The sequence below is a fragment of the Neophocaena asiaeorientalis genome, unplaced genomic scaffold (genome assembly GCF_003031525.2).
Source record: "Neophocaena asiaeorientalis asiaeorientalis breed wild unplaced genomic scaffold, Neophocaena_asiaeorientalis_V1.1 scaffold684, whole genome shotgun sequence".
Taxonomy (NCBI): domain Eukaryota; kingdom Metazoa; phylum Chordata; class Mammalia; order Artiodactyla; family Phocoenidae; genus Neophocaena; species Neophocaena asiaeorientalis.
This window is the reverse complement of record NW_020174048.1, coordinates 1,470,930-1,490,387: the sequence shown is the minus strand read 5'-3', so window position 1 is coordinate 1,490,387 and position 19,458 is coordinate 1,470,930. Positions and strand designations below refer to the sequence as shown.

At 53.7% G+C, this 19,458-nt stretch overlaps 1 protein-coding gene across 3 annotated transcripts in view; it reads left to right on the top strand.

Annotated features, from left to right (window-relative positions):
- The window catches only part of COL4A2 (collagen type IV alpha 2 chain), a 176,680-nt gene that overhangs the window by 137,126 nt on the left and 20,096 nt on the right, over positions 1–19,458 (top strand). For all 3 annotated transcript variants that reach the window (XM_024753978.1, XM_024753976.1, XM_024753977.1), the window contains exons 19-30: positions 664–774; positions 1,255–1,404; positions 4,985–5,077; positions 6,257–6,420; positions 9,296–9,368; positions 9,455–9,561; positions 10,563–10,764; positions 11,191–11,250; positions 12,826–12,882; positions 14,568–14,675; positions 15,537–15,758; positions 17,558–17,719. In XM_024753978.1, coding sequence (XP_024609746.1) covers positions 664–774; positions 1,255–1,404; positions 4,985–5,077; positions 6,257–6,420; positions 9,296–9,368; positions 9,455–9,561; positions 10,563–10,764; positions 11,191–11,250; positions 12,826–12,882; positions 14,568–14,675; positions 15,537–15,758; positions 17,558–17,719 — 1,509 coding nt within the window. The remainder of the gene's footprint in view (positions 1–663; positions 775–1,254; positions 1,405–4,984; positions 5,078–6,256; positions 6,421–9,295; positions 9,369–9,454; positions 9,562–10,562; positions 10,765–11,190; positions 11,251–12,825; positions 12,883–14,567; positions 14,676–15,536; positions 15,759–17,557; positions 17,720–19,458) is intronic.

Genomic DNA, 19,458 nt, shown 5'->3' with positions numbered 1-19,458 from the left:
GTCTCATTCATTCTTCATTCCCGCTGACTCAGCTGTTATGCAACCTGATCTTCCACGACCCTGTTCACCCGTACCCCACCCCCCGCAGGTGTCCTGCTCCGTGCTCACCTGCTTCACTTGGGCTGATGTCCTCTGTGGACGTCCTTCCCCTGACCGTCCTCTGCCCTCCCCTCCCCTGTCATCTGTCTCCATCAGCTGTCAGCTTACCTTCTCATGAAGCCTCACCCCGCTGTGACACTGGGGCTGTAATGCTATGCACACGCGCTTTTACGGGAATCAGATGTCAGCCAAGTGTGTAGCGCTGAGTCTGCACACTCAAGGGCTCAAAAATACTGTCCACTTCTATTATTCTCATGCTCTGTGGTCCCTCCATGTCAGACTTCCCCCCAAATAATCCTCCCCTCCTTTGAAACCTCTCTGTATCTTGTTGGCGTTCTGTTCCTCTCGTGTTTTATAACATTTATAGGGATCTTTTATCAGTCCTCTTTGGTTGAAAATGAGCTCCTTGAAAGCAGGGGCCACCATAGATGAAACATTTAGACACCGCCGGCCCCATGCGATGGACAGAATATCAGTAAATATACGTTCAACGGAAAAGTGAACATCTGCCTTGAGTCCTGGACGACAGTCTTGTTCATAACGTGGGGCCTGTCTTGGTTCCAGGTGCCAGAGGGGACCCAGGATTCCATGGAGCCCCCGGGGACCCAGGAGCCCGGGGGGAGCCTGGAGACCTCGGCTTGCCAGGCCAGCCTGGGACATCCATCGGAGATGAAGGTAACGTGCTTCCAACGGCATCGAAACTGAGACGTCCCCTCGGGTCTCACACAAACCCCTGCCCCTCGCTGGCTGCACGGTCCCCCAGTCGGCGCTCTGTCTCATAGGCTGGCCCAGCAGCTCTAATAAATCTCGAATACGTGTTGGGATGTCGTCACAGAAGCACGCATCTGTGACAGTGACTCCCTCACTCGGTCGGAGGTGTGCTGACGATACCTCACGTGATTCTGTCACTTGGCCGGGAAGAGCACGGGTGTCGTCCAGCGTTATAACAACTCTCGGTCCGTCGTCTGGGGGCCAGGAGAGGGGCTTCTTCAAGTGGAAAGATAGTGATGAACTATACCGGCGGCGTTGCCCTTTAAGTCACTGATGGGACTGTAAACCACTGGCCCAGCTGGGGGCCTCCCGGGGCGGGAACGCCGGCGCGGGCGATTGAATCTCAGAGGTCTCACGCTGCTGTGATCGCTGTTGGATTTTCAGATGAGAAGAGAGGCTTACGGGGCGAGATGGGACCCAAAGGCTTCACAGGAGAGCAGGGCATCCCCGCCCTGTACCCCGGCCTGCCGGGAGCTGACGGAAAGCCAGGACTCCGAGGTCCCCCAGGGTTCCCGGGACCACCTGGCCCAGACGGTAAGTGGAGGGAAACTCAAGGGACGTCGTGCCAGTGTCCAGACAAAGCCTGGCCCCGGTTGGATTTTCACTTGGGATTTTCTTGTAAATAATTCCGTGAACTAGGCAGTGGGCAGTGTGAGAGTGTGGTGGGCACTCTGGGGTGCAGGCAGGAGAGGCCCGCCCTGACAAACAGCCTCTCCCCTGGGTTAACCAACGCGATAGGCAGCCTTGGTGATCTGGGCCCCCGAGGAGCCAGAGCTACAGCTGAACAGGTGACGCTGCTTCACACCAGGAGTGGCTGCACCACCTGTAACGGGACGTGGCAGCCCTTGGCGGGGCCCAGACGGAAGATGCTGAGAGTCTACAGACTGGACAGGCACGGCGTCTGGACCCTCATGCTGTCGGGCACGAAACTGAGTTTCCAGGTTCTGATGCAACCGTGGCTCATCTTTCAGCTGAGCTCCAAGGAGCCTTGCCCTCCAAAACAGTTATTCTCTCAGCTTCCAGCTTCAGGGTTATGCTTTGAACATTGTAAAATCGAACTAAAAAAGAGGTCACTATTTCTGTCTCTGTGACATGGACACAATTCAGCATCTTCTTTTCAAAATATTTGACTTTTAATTCCTGATGTCACCCCCCGCTCATCTCTGACAGATTCCCCTCTTCACATGTGCTAATGGATAGTGTGTGAGTTCAGTGAAAGGTAGATCGAGCTTGCTTTCAGAAGCCAGCTTCTCATTGCTGTCTCTGTAGAAGGAAAACTGTTGGACGCATGAGAAGCACATCAGTACACGCTCCTTCCACTAAAAATTCAGCAGTCACTTCTCTGTTGTCTTCCACGTTAAATTTTAAGCTACTAAGGCTCTACGTTCCCAATTTTCCTTCAACTGCAAAAAGCAGATTCTCACGTTCTTTTGAAAAATTCGGGGTGCAGACATTTCCCTGGAATTTGCCAAATACTTTGAGCACTGTTATCACGCATCTTTTTTATTATCCTGGCAGTAATATCTATTACTGCGGCATCTGTGATAATGGCTAAGTTTCTGTGAACGTTACATATCCTGAGTAAATGGTATCTGTTGAGTTTTCCTTTTTTGGCAACAGAACATGATGTGTTAAAAATAAAAGCATAAAAATACAGCCTCTTCAAAAGACTGTGATTGAAGGCTAACCTTGCCATCATTCCTGTAACTAAATTCCATTTTGATAGACACAAACACATACCATCTGGCTTTGTACGTCTTGCTTAGTAAATCTATGATTTACCAATGTAAGTCATCTGTAAACAAATTAACTAATTTCCGGTCCATGTGGTTAACTGAAGGGAGAATTTATAAAACAGATGGAATGGTGTCTGATACATTTTATCAACTTCAGTTCTCCTTGAAATGTTTATTTTATCTTATGAGACACATTGCTCCCAAATCACTTTTTTAAAAGCAATCTCTTGTACAAAAAGTAGCCAACCTTAACGGCCTTTTAAATATTTTTGTGTAGAGTCATAATTTAACATCGATGACCTTGAGTCCCAAAGAGTTCTTCAGCGCTTTCCCTGGAATGAAACCGTTGGATTCTTTTCCCGTTAACTGCATTTCACTCAGTTTTATGTGTTGCTACTGATGGAAACCAGAATTTTTACTCTTTTGCCGCTCCAGCAAAATCAAACCGTGAAGCCGGTTTTCTTTCTGAGCTAAACGTTTTGCTTACGTCCAGTTCAGCTCAGGTAACTGAGTCGACTGCCGGGGCTCTAGAATAAGTCAAACTACTGCCAGGTTTATTACGGCCACTGACCTCCTCAGGAAAATCACTTTGGAAACATCGCAGAGGTGCACTGCTATTCTTTTTTTGTTTTTTTTTTTTTTTTCATCAGGAGATCCCTTTATTTTTTTTAATTAATTTTTATTGGACTATGGTTGCTTTATAGCGTTGTATCAGCCTCCACTGCACAGCAAAATGACTCAGCCGTACACATACAGAGATCCCCTCCCTTTTGGACTGCCCTCCCATTTAGGTTACCACGGTGCATTAGGAAGAGTTCCCTGGCACAGTGCTGTTCTTTAGGACTTGCTTGAAATTATGAATTTACCAGATGAAGAAAAAAGCAGTGTAGGAAGGAGGGAGGATGGAACCTTAAGATGGCCCAAAACTGCCTTTTCTGTCTAGATTTGCAAACGCTGTGAAGCATACCCACAATGTCTTCGTCTCAGATTTTAAAAGCCAACGTCCCTGGAGTATCTGTGATTAAATAACTACCTGTAATACTAGCTTCTCCTAACATATCGGGAGAATGTGGAAACATAGCATAAAGCCCTCAGCCCACCGCTAGGCTGACATGCTGGTGACCTGGTCACCAGTGACCTGTGGAGCCACATCCTGGGCACCATTTGCTCTGTCAGCAGCCTCCCAGCGGTACAGGGGGCAGCCGGCACCCCACACACACACTCTCTTCTCCAGCTCCCCTCCCCCCACGCCTTGTCATCTCTCCCCTTCTTTTTGCGGCTCCTTTGCTAGGTCTTCCTTCTTCCCCCTCCACCATCCCATGGGCAGTGGAGCTCCTGTCTGTGTCTCTCTATCTAGCACGCTCCCGCATTCACAGGAATCTAAACACCAGTTAGGTGCCAGCTCTCCCTAACTGTGTCCCTAGCCCAGTTCAGTCTGCTGAGCTGCAAACTCATCCCGGCTGTTAGCTGGACACCTCGTCACCACTGTGTGTCTCACGGGCATCTCCAAATTTGCATGCCCCAAACCGAACTCTGGGTCTCCCCTCCCCAGCTCCCCACCCAGCATGGTCCCCTCCTGGGCCTCAACCCATCTCCACATACCCCGGAGCTCGGGCCAGAGTCCTGGGAGTCAGTACCCAGCAGTGGTGCTTCCCAGGAATGTGCAGCCCAGTTCCCACCACGAGATGGCGCTCTGCTCAAGTGGGACGCGGAGCGTTTTGTGGGCTTTTAGAGTCTGTTTCTTACACCCTCACCCGGATGTCCCTGCTTGGAATTATCAGAGCCCTGCACATGGTGAAAGGATGCCTGAAGTACCGTGATCCTAGTGATGGGGGTGGGAGAATCGCAAGTTATCTACATGGTTACGTGTGTGCACCCAAAGGAGTGAAAGAGGAAAGATGGTGGGGTCTGGGGGCAGGGGCGTGCACAGGCGCTCGCGTGTTCCAGAGGAGAGGACAGAACTGGGGAAGCCGGTTCATTTTAACATCTTTTACTGTTTGGGTTTTCTGTCATGCTGGGAACCAGAAGTTGCAGTAGTCTTAGAACCCAAGTTGAAGTAAAACACGTGGTTAAAAAAACCTAAAGTCTTCTTTGGACTCAGTGTTTCCGAAAAGTAAAGATTTCTATTTCTAGACTTCAATGGAAAAGCTAAAATCATAGGCGTTCACATGTGTTTCCAATCCTGGAAGCAAAATGGCCACAAAACATAAAGTCTCCGTGTCTTTGTGCAAGTAGTCGGGATGGAATTGGAATGGGGGCCATTTTCTGTTGGGAGACTCGGCTGTAACCCTTCCCACACGGGGTGGGGGGATAGGGGGTGGGGGCATACGGGGTCCTGGGCTGTGCTAACGTGCCGTCCTTGTGGGTTTTCTCCTCAGGTTTCCTTTTCGGCCTTAAAGGAGCAAAGGGCAGGGTGGGCTACCCTGGACCTTATGGTTTCCCCGGGGCTCGCGGACAGAAAGGATGGAAAGGTGAGGAGTCCGGGAACAGCAGGGGGCGGGGCGCTGCTTGGCCCTCCTGAGTCCAGCTCACCCTTCACTGGTTCCAAGAAGAGGACGAGCCCCTGCTTCCCCCCGGCCCCCTCCCTGCCAGGGCCCTCACACTGGGGGGCGGCATCTCCTCATTTTCCGCACACCCAGCTCTCAGCTGGCTCTCCCGTCTCTGTTCTGTCTGCCACGTTCATCACTGAACTTTCAGGCAACACGGGGCCCAACATGGGACAGAAAAGATGCACGGTGGCCTCTTAGACTGAATTCAGATGACTCATCCGAGCCCTCGGCTCCAAGAAAATGTAACAAGTATTTGCAGAGGGCTGTAGGGTCGTCATCTGGTTTGGTCCTAACCCGACTCTCCGAGTTAGGGATGCGTTGGCAGCAAGGCGGTGGCAAAGCAGGAGAGACGTGACCTGCCCAGGTGGGGCGGACGCTGGTGGGAACGAGCTGTGCTTGCTTTCCTCTCCCTGCTTCGCCTGGGGGACCCCACCTCTCCAGGCAAGGGCCGCCTGTGGGGACCTCGCGGGGGGGGCCTGTTCGGCTCGCCCATCCCTGGGCATCCCGGGTTTTAACCGCCAGACCTCTGCGGCACGCGTGGAGCTGTGGGCGGTGCAGGGGTCCGGCGTCGTGGATGAGCTGGGCAGCTCGGCACCCCTGGGCCGTCACGTGTCCCCCTTTGCGCCCTGGGAGCCAAGCCGATCACCAGCCTCCAGCTCGGCCGTCCCCTGCCCCCGGGCTCCCTGGGTCCAGCCAGCAAGACAGAAGAAGGGAGGGCACGTATTTCTTCCCTCCGCACCAGGACCTTGGGCTCCAAGCCCGCAGCTGCTGCCAGGCCGCCCTCTCTCGGGCTCCCCTTCACCCTGGACCTTCCTGCCCTCCCCCCGAGGCCCCTGCGGTGGCTTCTCAGAACTCCTGTCGCTGAGTCCCCAACTCCTCCCACACCTCCGTCAACGTCCTGTTCTTTACGTATCTGCATCTCACGCTCCTTGTCTAAGAATGAGAGGGAGTGAGGACCAGAGTAGGCGTGTCCTGCGGTGGCCACGCCCCCAGCCAAGCCCTCAGCCCCTTGCCCTCCTGTCCCCGGCAGAGCCAACAGGAGGGTCGTACACATGCTTCACGAGCAAATAACAAGTCCCTCTCTCTCCACCCACGTTGCAGGCGATGCCGGCGACTGTCAATGTGCAGAGGGTGACCAGTTCATTGGGGGTCTTCCGGGGCCACCAGGACCCAAGGGCTTTCCCGGCACCAATGGGGAACCAGGGAGGAAAGGCAGCCCGGGAGACCCCGGCCAGCACGGCATCCCCGGGTTCCCAGGATTCAAGGTGAGAGCCCAGTTGTACCACGAAGCCGATAAGACGACCTTGACGCCCGGCCCATTTCCCCATTCCCGGCTTTTATTTATTGAATTAATACAGCTTTAGACCAGCAACGCTTATGTACCCAGTGTGACATTCAAAAAAGCCACGTATTCCAAGAGGAGCTTTAAAGCTTTTCCTGGTGGGAATGTGAAATGGGGCAGGCACTGTGGAAAAGTTTGATGCTTCCTCAAAAAAGTCAAACATAGGGAATTCCCTGGCAGTCCACTGGTTAGGACTCTGTGCTCTCACTGCCTAGGGACTGGGTTCAATCCCTAGTTGAGGAACTAAAATCCCACAAGCCATACAGCGCAGGCAACAAATTTTTAAAAAGTCAAACTTAGAGGTGTCGTGTGACCCAGAAAGTCCCCTCCCAGTACAGACCCAGGAGAACTGAAAACACGTGTCCACACCAAAACTTGTGCATTAAGCTCACAGCAGCATTCATGATACCAGCCGGAAAGTAGAAAAAACCCAAATGCCCATAAATGGATCAATGAAACGTAGCATACCCACCCGATGGGACATTATTCAGCCATCAAAAGGGATGAAGTGCTGACACGTGCTACAGTGTGGTGCCCTCAGAAACATTATGCTAAGTGAAATAATACACAAAGGAACAGATATTATATGATGCTATTTGTATGAAGTGTCCAGAAGAGGCATCTTGAGATGAAGTATCTTGGTGGTTACCAAGGGCTGGGGGTGGCGGGGGGAATGAGAGTGACTGTTTCTTTCTGGGGTGATGAAAATGGTCTGGATTTAGGTAATAGTGATGGTTGCAGAACCTCGTGAAAATACACACAAAAAAACCAAAAACACTAAATTGTATGCTTTAAAATGGTTAATCTTATAGCATGTGAATTATATCTCAAAAAAAGCAACGCTTCTAGCATTTTGAATGCAAAGCTACACACCACATACTGTGTGTTCACCCCTTCAGATTTAGTATAGGACGATTTAGCATTTCAATAAAGCCTCCCTTAGCTTGATAAAAAGTGAGACTTCCAAGTATATCATGAATTTAGTTTGGAAGAATGTATGACATTTTCTGGATTCCAGCTAAGTGGGCTTTACTTCACACCTGAGGAAAAGATCATCTTGAGTAGATCTTTCTTCGTGGCAGGTTTTAACTGACCAAGGATCTCAAAGCAAATTTCAGATGAAGGCAAAGAAACTATATTTTTTATTTATTTTTACTTAAAAAGAGAGCTGCAAGAGATTTATAAAATGAAAAGTCTATCGTTTTATACATTCAGCAATAGAGGAAAGTTTGCTCAGGACACTTGGCCAGGGACGGTTAGAACAATCTGGCTTCATGTCCAGATGCAGGGGAGTTGCAGCCACTCAGAGCTGTCGGTGCAGAGGCTCATGACTCATAACTGCTTCGTGTCGCGGGAGCTTTGCAGGTGAAAATGAGGTCCACGGCACCTCTCCATTCTCCGGGACTTCTCAGAAAAATAGTTTTATCCCACTGAACATAATAGATGCTACATTTCCTCCTACTTTAAAAATGACACCATCTCCAAATCATGGCTGAGCATGTAGACGTTGCTCAAGTATTCAGAAAAAGTGTACGTAGTGAGAATCCAAACTGAATAATGGCAGGACTGGTAGGACCTTCAGTTATTTATAAAATGATGGAATATTTCTGAGAAGTCAAATGGATCCCATTTCGTGCACACGGAATCTCTAAAGTCTTCCAGGAGCACGTGCTCTCCCCAGCTGTACCGCATGCACACCCACAGCACTTGCGTTCAAACATCTCAGGTACCGTGTTTATCTTGCATTTAATTATATGTTTATGTATCTGCGGCAGGAATGCCTGAGACAGTTTTTGGTGGTTTAATATCTGTACTAATAGAACCTGGCAGAGCGCTTGAAGTATGGGGGTCGATTAGCATGCATACATGCATCCGTCCATCGGCCCAGCACCTCCTGGTCGAGCACTGCCTGTGTGTGACATGCTGTTCTAGTTACTGAGGGAATGTCACCCTTTTCTGCAAAGAACGAAATCAATAAATCAAGTAGCTGTGGAATTTTTTAGGTGAAAAGAACTTACGATCCCTTGAAACATTCCATTTAATTAAACCAACACTAAAAGTTCCCGTATTCTTGCAAATACCAGTAACCGAGAGTTGCCCCAAACTGGCATATCACGCACATTAGAAAGCCTCAGGAAACGTTCATCGTTCCTGCTCGTCGAAAGACCTAAACTAGATTTTACACCTTAAGACGTGAGTGTTCCTGCAGTGACTTGTCTGTGAAGTATGATCTTTTTCCAACCTTGATTTCAGTTAGGAAGACAAGCTGTCGATTAGATACTCTTGCTGTTCTCAGTATGATACAAATGTCCGTCCTTCGTACTTGGAGGCACATTATTTGCCCGGATTCAACAAGATGGCAGTTAGGGTTAGCAGCCCTAGCTCCTCCAAAGCTAATGGGTTTACGAATCCCTGGGACTTTGTGGAGCTGCACATTGCGGTTCGGTTGCCCTGGGTGGGCCTGAGCGTCTGCATTCCTGACAAGCCCCCAGGGAGGCTGGTGCTACCCGTCTGGGGACCACACTTTGAGTAGCAAGGTTCTTGTTTTCACCATCCAGCCATGTGTGGCTACTTCCCTTAAGTTTTAACTATTTAAAATTAAACATTCAGTGTCTCAGTCCCGCTGGCCACGTTCAAGTGCCCCGTGGCCATCTGTGATTGGTGGCCAGGGACAGAGGTGTGTGGCTCTGGGCTTGATGACAGGTAAGGGCCCTCAGGTTGTATAAACGAAAATCATTGTCTTCTCGGCCGCCCTTAACAGTGTGAAGGAGGAAGAAACCTTGTGTTTGTTTCTGCAGGGAGCCCCTGGTGGTGTTGGCCCTCCCGGGCCCAAAGGAATGAAGGGAGATTCTCGAACCATCACCACCAAAGGTCAGTCCTGTGGCCAGCATATCTTAGACCATGCACCCTTCTGTGGCTTCCCTGGGTGAGCAACTCACGCGGCACTCCTCCCCCAGGTGAGCGGGGCCAGCCAGGTGTCCCAGGTGTGCCTGGACTGAAAGGGGACAGCGGCATCCCAGGCCGTGATGGGCTGGATGGATTCCCAGGCCTCCCAGGCTCTCCCGTGAGTACCGCTGGCGGGCAGGGGTGGCGGCTCTGCCCTCATCCCCATCAGTCACATGCTTAAACCCGTGAGCGTCAGAGGTGCTAACACAGCAGAAAATCCTCCCAGTGCAACCTGTTCTCTTTTCGTGAGCAGCAGTCATATTTTCTAGGAAACAGTGAGTGAGGCTGGAAGCCAAGCCCTGAGTGAGCATGTAAGAGAAAAAGAGGAAATAAATATTCCTCTTGCCATCACGTAGAACGAGAGCCCCCCGGGTCGAATATTCCTAGATGGAAGGTGGAACGCTTTTTCTAGGGTCACCTGTAAAATACACAGCTGCATTTTTGCAGCAAACACACACCGGCATTGAAAGAGCCTGTGTGTGATAAGATGCAGAGCCCCCAGCCTCCTTTCTGTGGGGAAAAGTGGGGGTCAGACGGGGAAGGGCGGTTGGCCACGGACACTAGACCCCTTCTCCTCCCTCTCTGCCCTCACCCTCCTCTGAGGAGTTGCATGAGTAGGTCACGGCTGTGCCCGGTGCCTCCCGGCTTCCTGCTCTCCTGGTCCCATCGTCTCTCCTTATTTCTGATGCACTTTCTCGTCCAAACCAAAGACTTCCTTCCCTTCACCGCTGCGTTGTCCCTTCTGACTAGGAGATGGGTCACAAACGCTGAATCCCAACAATGAAATAACGTGTTCCTGCCCCCATTTCGCCAAATCTGTGCCTAACCGTTCCCTTGAAGAATTCCCCCGGAGAATGAAGGTCCAAGCAGGGCGCTGGTGGCTTGGAAAGAGAAGAATACTCAGATTCCTATGCCTTCCAGAACTGTCTTCGAGGGTGTTGTCCGTGGTTGTTAGAAAGTCTGTCCTTTACTTCTGTGGCTTGGTGAGACCACGACTGTCAGTTCCTACTCATCTCTGTATCCAGAGCGCAGAATTCAGGGAACGGGGGAAAGTAGCTGGGAAGATGGCTGTCTTTGGGGTTTACATGTATTGTAAGAGATGAACCAAATTTCTCACAGGGTGATGGCATCAAAGGCCCCTCAGGGGACGCAGGCCACCCAGGACCCCCCGGTACTAAGGGCATTCCAGGAGACAGGGGCCCCCCAGGATTGGGGCTGCCAGGCCCCAAAGGCGAGCGTGGCTTCCCCGGCGATGCTGGATTACCTGGACCTCCAGGCTTCCCCGGGCCTCCCGGCGCCCCCGGCACTCCAGGACAAATAGGTACGGTGGGGGCGGGGGGGCGGGTCCAGGCTTGCGTCTTTCAAAGTCATGAGACACTGTGCTTCTACACCCGCTCTTCTTCTTAGGCAGTGCGCGAATTCCCCGGGGCGAGTCACGTGAGATGGTGTCACACCATCGGTTCTCATCACACACGAGCGACACCCGGCCACGGGGTTTTCTGAACCCACTGCAGCTTCCTCTCGCCAGCTGGAACGTGGGGCCTCTCCCTCTAGTGCTGGAGTTACAGAGGCTCAGCACAGAAGTCCAGCAATGGGCCTCTGATGCCCTGCCCGTCCCAGCCTTCCCACCACACACACACACACACACACACACACACACACACACACAGACACACACACACACGGAAAAGCCAGGCACTTTCCGTTATTGCAGAATTGCCTCACTCTGTCGCTGTCTCACCCCTAGATTGTGATACGGGTGTGAAAAGGCCCGTCGGAACAGATGGACAGGAGACCGTCCAGCCAGGTACTGTCATGACCGTCGGGCGGCTTTAGAATTCTTGAAAACTCTCAGTTTGTAGAATATATGCTAGAACTGATGTGATCCCTACCGTGGGCACAGAGCTGCCATCAGAAATAGAAACGCTTGTGGACTTGGAGCTGCGCTCCATCTGCCTCAGCCTAGAGCCCAGGGAAGGGCAAGTGTGATGACCTCGTGTCACCAAGTTGTCCCTGCAGTACAAAGCATCTGTTTACAGTATTGGTAAGAACTCAACAGATAAGTCCTTTCACGCCTAAAATATACGTCTCTGTGTGTGTAAAGGGCAACTGAATTATTTGCTCATTATGCGGGGTGAGGAGTGAGTCCAGATGGGAGAAGAATTTGGTCCAGTGATGAATGGATGCTAGAAGGAACAGGGCCGACGGATAAGGAGAGGATGCCCAGATGATGCGAGCTCAGGGGAGGGGATGGTCCAGAAGTTGAGCCGGCTGCCATCGGACAGGCCAAGTCTCTGGCCAGGGGGGCCTAGAAACCGAGGTGGCAAGCCAGGCAGAGGGATGGATGCCAGGCCTCGGGCAGGATTTGAAGAGCAGAGCAGAGAGGATGAGTTTTTTTGGAGTCAAAGGTGCCGGCAGAACATCCGGACGGTGGCAGCTCACCAGTGGCAGTTGAGGGTCTGGAGTAAGGCGTTTGGGATAAAGGCCAGGGGTTGGAGAAGCAGCATCAGGATCCGTGGGTCCCCCGCATGAGGTGTGGGGATAGATCGGGAGCTCAGGGTGAGGGTGCAGAGCAGGAACGGCAACCCCAGAGCTTCCAGAGAGCTGGCCAGTCTCAAAGGTGCGAGAAGGCCCCTGGGGGTGAGGCTCTGCCAGCTAGAGCCCAGGCCCCCTGAAGACGGCCGAGGTCCTTTCTTTTCATGGCCTCGGCTGTCCACCTTTGCACCTCGGACCCTTCGTGTGGCAGAGGGGACCAAAGCCCCTCTTTGGCCGCTAAGTCGAGCCAAGATAGGAGCCCTGCCACATCACAGGCAGACAGACAAAGGGCATCTCGAAGGACTGCTGTGTCTGCAAGCGTGCTCTGTCCGACAGAATACCCCTGCGCGCTGTCACCAGCCAGAGGTGGCTGCCACCGGCTTTCGTTTTGCACGACTCACAGCGAAACGAGTTGCCTCTGCTAATTCTGAAAGTAATGGAAGTCACAAAGGAGAAGTCACAGCATTGCTTTTGAAACTGAAAGCTTCCTCCCTCCCCGGTGGGAATTGCCCTGGGGTCGGGGAGGGCGGGGGCAGGGGTTAAGGACACCTGGATGAACTCCGCTGTGTGAGGTATTGCCCTCCGAGAGGGTGGAGCCCTCACTGCCAGCACGGCACGTGTTTTCATCCGACTGGACTTACTTATGTGCCTCCTATATTAATATTCTGATTTCATTATCAAATGAAATTACAGTTACATCAGCATCGAGATTAGTGGAATCATTAAATTACTCTGATGGTAAAGAGGCAGCCGGTTTTCACGGCCGGCGCTCTCGACATTAGACACGTCCAAAGCTGTGACGATGGGTGTGGACCGTGGCTACAGCTCCCCTGTCCTCTCTTCCCAGGTTGTGTTGGAGGGCCTAAGGGATCGCCGGGCCAGCCGGGCCCCCCCGGCCCCCCAGGTAATGGGAGAGCGCTTCCAGCCTTCCTCCGTGCGTCCGTGTCTTCCCTTCCCCTCTCCGGCTCTCTTCCTCTGCCCCCGACCCCGCGTTGCCCTCCCCGCCCCCGCCTGGATATCACAGGATTCTCAGTACCGTACCGCACACTGGCAGCTTCTATAGGAAGCCGACTTGCGCGCGTCAGTGTAGTGACACCTAGCGAACCCTAGGGTAAGAGAGAGGCTGCCTGCCACGTGGAAGTCAGCCTCAGCTGCGACACAGGCCCGGTGGGCACCCGAGCCTGGCAGAGACGGCAGCGCCCCAAGCCCAGAGAGGAGGCTTAGCTCTGTGCGTTCCTTGTATCCCCGTGTGTCCCAGGGTGTAGAAGAGGATCATGCGGGAGAGGAGTGTTTCTTTCGGGTTTTGACTGAGAGAAAAGCAGACCCACGGGGCTAGGAACGTGTCTGTAGGATCTGGGAGCTGGGCTTTGCTGCCACAGACCATCACCCAGCTGAAGATCCATGTGGACTCAGGAAGGGTTCTGGGTCACAGAGCCCGGTCTGGGGCCGTCCAGGCTCCCCCTCCGTGGGGCGGCCTTTCAGAGATGACAGACGGGCTGAGTGACCACAGCTGCCGATGCCCCGACGCCGTGTCAGTCAGCCTAGGATGGCGAGCTCTCAGCCTGCACCGCTGGGCAGAGCTCGGCCCGGGGGGTCTGCCTTCCGATTCACCCCTCCTCTGACTGGGACGGGGCGGAGAAGACGCCTCCACCACCCACGGAGGGGCCACTCAGACGATCCGGCGTGGACGCCAGCAGCCCGTGTGCGAGTCTCGGTCCACCGCTCGTCAGCTGTGGGCTTTGGGCATCTCACCTGTTCCTTCTGGAACTTAGGCTCCTCGCCTGTATGAGAGCAGTGCAGGTGTTCCAGACGGCCCCTAGTTTGCACGTGGTGCCCTGAATGCTGCACACGTAACCCTGGAGCTGAGGTCCTGTGTAAACTGTAAAGTACTACAGTGCGAGGTAGCCCCAAACTGGAAAAGCGCGTTGGCTGATCGTAGGCACCCTGGATCTTGAGAGTGTCGTCCAGGTGCACAGGGGTGACAGGATCTGGGGACGGTGAGGCAAAATGCAGAAGCGTCACCTGCACCAAGAAGCAGAGTTAAGGGCCCTGTATTGGCTTCCGAGAGCCGAGCGCATTATCCACGTGGCATTTCGCGACCCTCCCTGCCCGAGCCCCGGAGGGGTCTGTCCATCGTGGATCCCAGCACAGGCACGAACGCTGCTGTCCCCAAAGTGGTGGCGACTCTTAGGGGGAGGGGCTCAGACTGCAGTGGGACAGTTTTCACCAGGTGCTGGGGGAGCAGAGCCCGGAATGTACATGCATCGCGTGTGAGGGGAGAGGACTTTCGACATGTTTCAACAACATGAAGTTAGTGAGATCATCAGGTTAATGAGATCATGAGGTCGTGATGAGAGCCGAGGTTCGTCGTTTCTGGCGTAGACTGACAGGTGCCCATGGAGACTGACACTCGGTGGCCAGCTGTCAGAGGTGCTGTTTCGGGGCTGACATCCCCCAGCCTCGTCACTTCCCCGTTTCCTAAGAGGCCACGTTAAGTCGGGTGCCGGCCTTGACCCTCTCCTGTTCATCTCCTGCTGGGGTCGGCTTATGCGGCTCTGACCTGTGTCGTGGTTTCTTTGGGTTGTTTAGGTGCCAAAGGCCTCAGAGGGCTTCCGGGATTATCGGGAACTGATGGAGCACAAGGGCTCAAGGGTCTCCCGGGAGATCCAGGTCCAGAGGGATTCCCAGGACCCCCAGGTGAGTCAGGGTGGGACTCCCGCTCGGCCACGTAAATTCAGGGAAGGACTGTGTGTACCATCAGGCCGCCCCGCCTCGATCATCTTTTAACATTTAGAAACTGTTTCGACAAATGCTTGATGCCAACTTTTGCTCTTGTCCTTGGGAAATTAAAAAATGTCGCCGTTTTCCTCACTGAAGTTGTGCTGGAATTTTGCAGAAGAAACTTACAGATCTGGCAGGAAAAAAGAGATAGGTGCACAGAGAGATTTCTCTCCAGTGGGTATGAGACCTTCTAAGGGCACATAAGGTCATCCTCTTCTGAGCCCTCAGCACCCGTTCCCGATCTGCGGATCGCTCACCAGATACGACGCAGAGAGCACCTGTGTTTGGCTGCTCACGGCGTTGCCTGCCCACCCTGCAGCTCGCAGCTTGTCCGAGTCAGCGGTTCGAACCATTTCCTCGACAGTTGCCACGGCAAAGCATCATGGAAGCCACTTAGTGGCTAAAAGGGCTTAAACGTTTGAGCTGTACATGGAGGGAAATGAACGTGTTTCTGGTAATGAATTGTGAGCAGAAGTTGGGAGTACCTGCGTGGGTGTCCGTGTGCCCCAGCCCACGACTCAGTGGCCCCAAACACAGGTGTCCCTTTGTGGTCACGGCTCAGACGGTGTGCGGGAGCATGGCTGTGTTACTTGGTGTGCAGAGGCCCAGGCACTGGGGAATCGTATCATCTAAACAAAACCGTAGACGGTTTCACTAAGTCCACACAAGCCAAACATCCTCCTGCAGGATCTCGGCCACTTGTTCTCTTTCTGGTGCCTCGCTTAGATGTCATGATGCAGACCTCTCGTTATAGGGACGCCCTGTGTTTCCTTTCAGGCTTCGTGGGGCCTCGAGGAGTCAAAGGTGCAGTAGGCCGCCCTGGCCTGGATGGACTCCCAGGTCCCTCCGGCCTGCCGGGGCCAGTCGGGCCTCCGGGAGACAGGGGCCTCCCTGGAGAAGTCTTGGGGGCCCAGCCCGGGCCCCGGGGAGACACCGGACTGCCTGGACGCTCTGGGCTGAAGGGCCCCCCCGGAGAAAGAGGCCCTCCTGGATTCCGGGGTAAGTCACAGGGGCAGGGGGGCAGGGTCAGAAATCTCTGCTGGGGGTTGGGTGAGAAGCCCAGGGCTGCATGCAGGACGCTGTGAGTCCTGCTGCTTCTTCTCCGCCTTAGTTCCAGCGTTTCTTTAGAATGTTTCAGAACAGGGTTGTCATGCTGTGTACAGGCCATCTTAGCTCTTCTGCGAGTACAGATGAGCCGACGTGCTCTCTTCCCAAGTTGGGTGGGGCGCAGCTTAGGGTCCTCCCTGCTGCTTTCAGCAGAATGTGTGCGGTTCTGCGAAGAAGGCAGGAGCTGGCCGTGCCCGGTGAGGGGTTGGGAGGGAGACAGAGATGAACTGGAACGCAGCTCAGTCTGTGGGTGTAAAACTGATGGGTTTAAAAAAATGTAACGTTCACAACGTCACCGATGCATGTTTAGCAAAGCGGGAAGATGCCTCTTGTCTGGTGAGTGAACAAGGCATCCAAGGCTTTGCGTACCCAGTTTATGCAGAACGGGCCCTGAGAACCCAGAATGCCTGGCTTTAATGAGATTGTGCTGCTGGAATGGGTGGGGTGACCACCAGGCCATTTGGGGTCCCCGTCAGAGAAGCATCAGCCGTTATGTATTGACTGTGCTGTCATCAGCCCAGCGCCCAAGCCCAGGCAGACAGGGGCTCCCTGTGTGGTGCCAGAGGTGACACTCCCCAACACCAGCCGTCAAACCAGTAGGCGTCCTTCACGGGAGACACTGAGGGATGAGCCCGGTTCTCGACGGGCAGCTGGACGCCCCACCCTCAGGAGCACGTGTCCGCCAGTCTCTTCTGCGATCCGACTGTAAGAACTGCCCGAGCTTTTTTACAGAAGGCTGCTTGTGGTAGATGTTTGAAGTGTAGCTGTTTCCCACAGACTTCAAAGCGTCTGAGCATAACGGCACCCCACAGCAGCAGAGGAGCTTCCGAGCCTGTGCGGCTTCCCGTGTTCAGCGTCGCCTTGATGACCTGCCCTTTGGGAGAATATTGTGTCTGCAAAAGCTCTGACTTCCAAAGCATCGGTTTTGGGAAACTGTATCCATGTCTATTCGGCCGCCCCTGTCAGGAGCAGTGGGCAGACCTGGATGTTACTTACATAGCCATTTAACGTGCCTGTGATGGGCATTTTATTTGTTTTTATAAGTTTTATTTATTTATTCATTTATATTTATTTTTGGCTGCACTGGGTCTTCATTGCTGCGCTTCAGGCTTTCTCTAGTTGCGGCGAGCGGGGGCTACTCTTCGTTGCAGTGCGCGGGCTTCTCATTGCGGTGGCTTCTCTTGTTGCGGAGCATGGGCTCTAGGCATGTGGGCTTCAGGAGTTGTGGCTCGCAGGCTCAGTAGTTGTGGCGCACAGCCTGAGTTGCTCCACGGCATGTGGGATCTTCCCGGACCAGGGCTCGAACCCGTGTCCCCTGCATTGGCAGGCGGATCCTTAACCACTGCACCACCAGGGAAGTCCCAAGAGTATTTTAACATGTGGCGAAAGGCTCAAAATGTAATGTCAAGTGAAAAACCCTAGATTAAAACTGCACTTAAAACGATGTGTCAGTTCTGCAAATGTCTGCTTCTAGGTATAGTTACGGGAACAGAAAAGAGGCCAGCAGGACATATAACAAGATGTTAGTAACTGTCTCGGGGTGAGAGCATGAGTTACTTCGATCTTGTCATTTATACGGACTTCCTACCACCCGGAAAACCTGTTTTTATAGAACAGGTCTGAGGAGACAGATGTTGTTTGCAATGAACTGCATGGGGTTGACCTCACGGCTCTTGTCTCCGTTCCTGCAGGAAGCCAGGGGATGCCGGGAATACCGGGCCCGAAGGGTCAGCAGGGCTTCCCAGGACCTTCGGGCCAGCCGGGACTGCCCGGGCCACCAGGACAGCATGGCTACCCTGGAGCTCCTGGCCGGGAAGGGCCCTTGGGGCCGCCGGGCACCCCAGGTTTTGGAGGTAAGGATCCACCCTCCCATCAAGGAGTCAGGGCCTCACTGACAACGGAACCAGCACCGACCCCTTGGGGAATTCTCAGCTGTGCTCCAAGGAACCCCCCTCTCAAGAGCTGCAGGGGTTCGGAAAGTACCGCACATGGCATGGCTTAAAAGACAGGAATTTATTCTCTCACGGTCTGGAGGCTGGAAGTCCAAGATGAGGGTGTCCATAGGGCTGGTTTCTCCTGAGGCCTCTCTCCTTGGCGTGTAGACGGCCGTCTTCTCCCTGTGTCCTCACAGGGTCACCCCTCTGTGCGTGTCTGCATCCTAATCTCTCTTTTGATAAGGACAACTGTCACACTGGGTTGGGACCCACTCTCATGACCTCATTTAACTAACTTCAATCACCTCTTTAAAGGCCCAGCTTTAGATACAGTCACATTCCAAGGTACTGGGGTTAGGATGTCAACATTTGCATTCTGCAGGGACACAGCTCAGCCCCAGACAGGTTCAGGACATGTATTTCATCAAACAGCCTGAGAAGTCTGCCCTTCCTTTGCACCTGTTGTGTATATTAGGGTTCTAGGTAAGATTTCATTAGGAAAACAGAATTCCCACTGCAAAAGTTCAAAATCTGCTCTGCTTTGAAGAGGCAACGTGATTTGTTTCCTGAATGTGAAAATTTTGGAGAAGAAAGGAAAAACCCTCCTTCAGGAAAACCATGGGGCGAGGTGGGCGGGAGCAGGAAAGCACAGACACGAAACTGTAGACATTTGCTCAGTGGAGCCCTTGCAGGGGGACCGAGCGCATCACAGAAAGGCTGGGAGGGGCCCAGACGTCCATGAGGCAACGTCCAGGGTGACCCTAGTCTGTCGTTTGCCATAGTCAGGTGACGGCTCTGTCCAGGACCGTAGCCGGTCCACACAAGGCACTGCCGTGCCCCACACAGGTCAGACGTAAGCCAGATGCGTCCCCCAGGAGTGGCCTCGACCGCGTCCCAAACCTGGAGGCTCCACTCAGGGGGAGTGACACCGTGCCGCCCACTGGTTTCACAGTAACGGGAACCCTGGGCAGCGGCTTTGGGCCATCTGTACCAGTGTTCGCGAGGCCTTGCCTGTTCTCAGGCGTGGAGCACAGCATGGTGTGTACAAGATGCACGCCAAAGCCCTCCCTGATGGAGCCCACGGTTTGGGAGGGGATGGAATTACCCACGGGAAAGCTTGCGTTTGGCCGGGGCGAGCAGCAGGGTGACCAGACCGCGGGGCCCCGCGTTTGAGACCGCAGGGGAGCTCGTGGGCTAGAACAGCCTTGGGAGGAGGGGACGGGAGGGGCCGGGCGTGGAGGACGGGCCCTTCCTAGGAGGGACAGCCCCAGGAGACCAGCCAGGGGAGAGCGCATCATCTGAGGAGGGGGTGGGAGCCTAGACAGGGACGTGGGGCCGGCGTTCAGAAGGCGTTGAGTGCCAGCTAAGGGTGAGGGAGTCGTTGGGAGTCGTTGAGGGGTTTAACAGAGGGGCTGAGCTTCGTCGGGGAGGCTGGGGAAGGGCAGGCCGGCAGCTGCTGACACCCTAACGAGATGAGGACAGCAGGTGTCGCAGGACCTCCCCTAGAACCTAACCCCAGCGGTGTCAGGAGTGCCGCCAGCCACGAGTAACCCCAGCCGTTCCAGCTCCGTGGCTTTGCACCCGAGCGGAGAAAGTCTCATGTGACTCGTGTCCCACGGGCTGGCTGCCGGCTGTCGGACAAGGACCTCTTTAGAGAG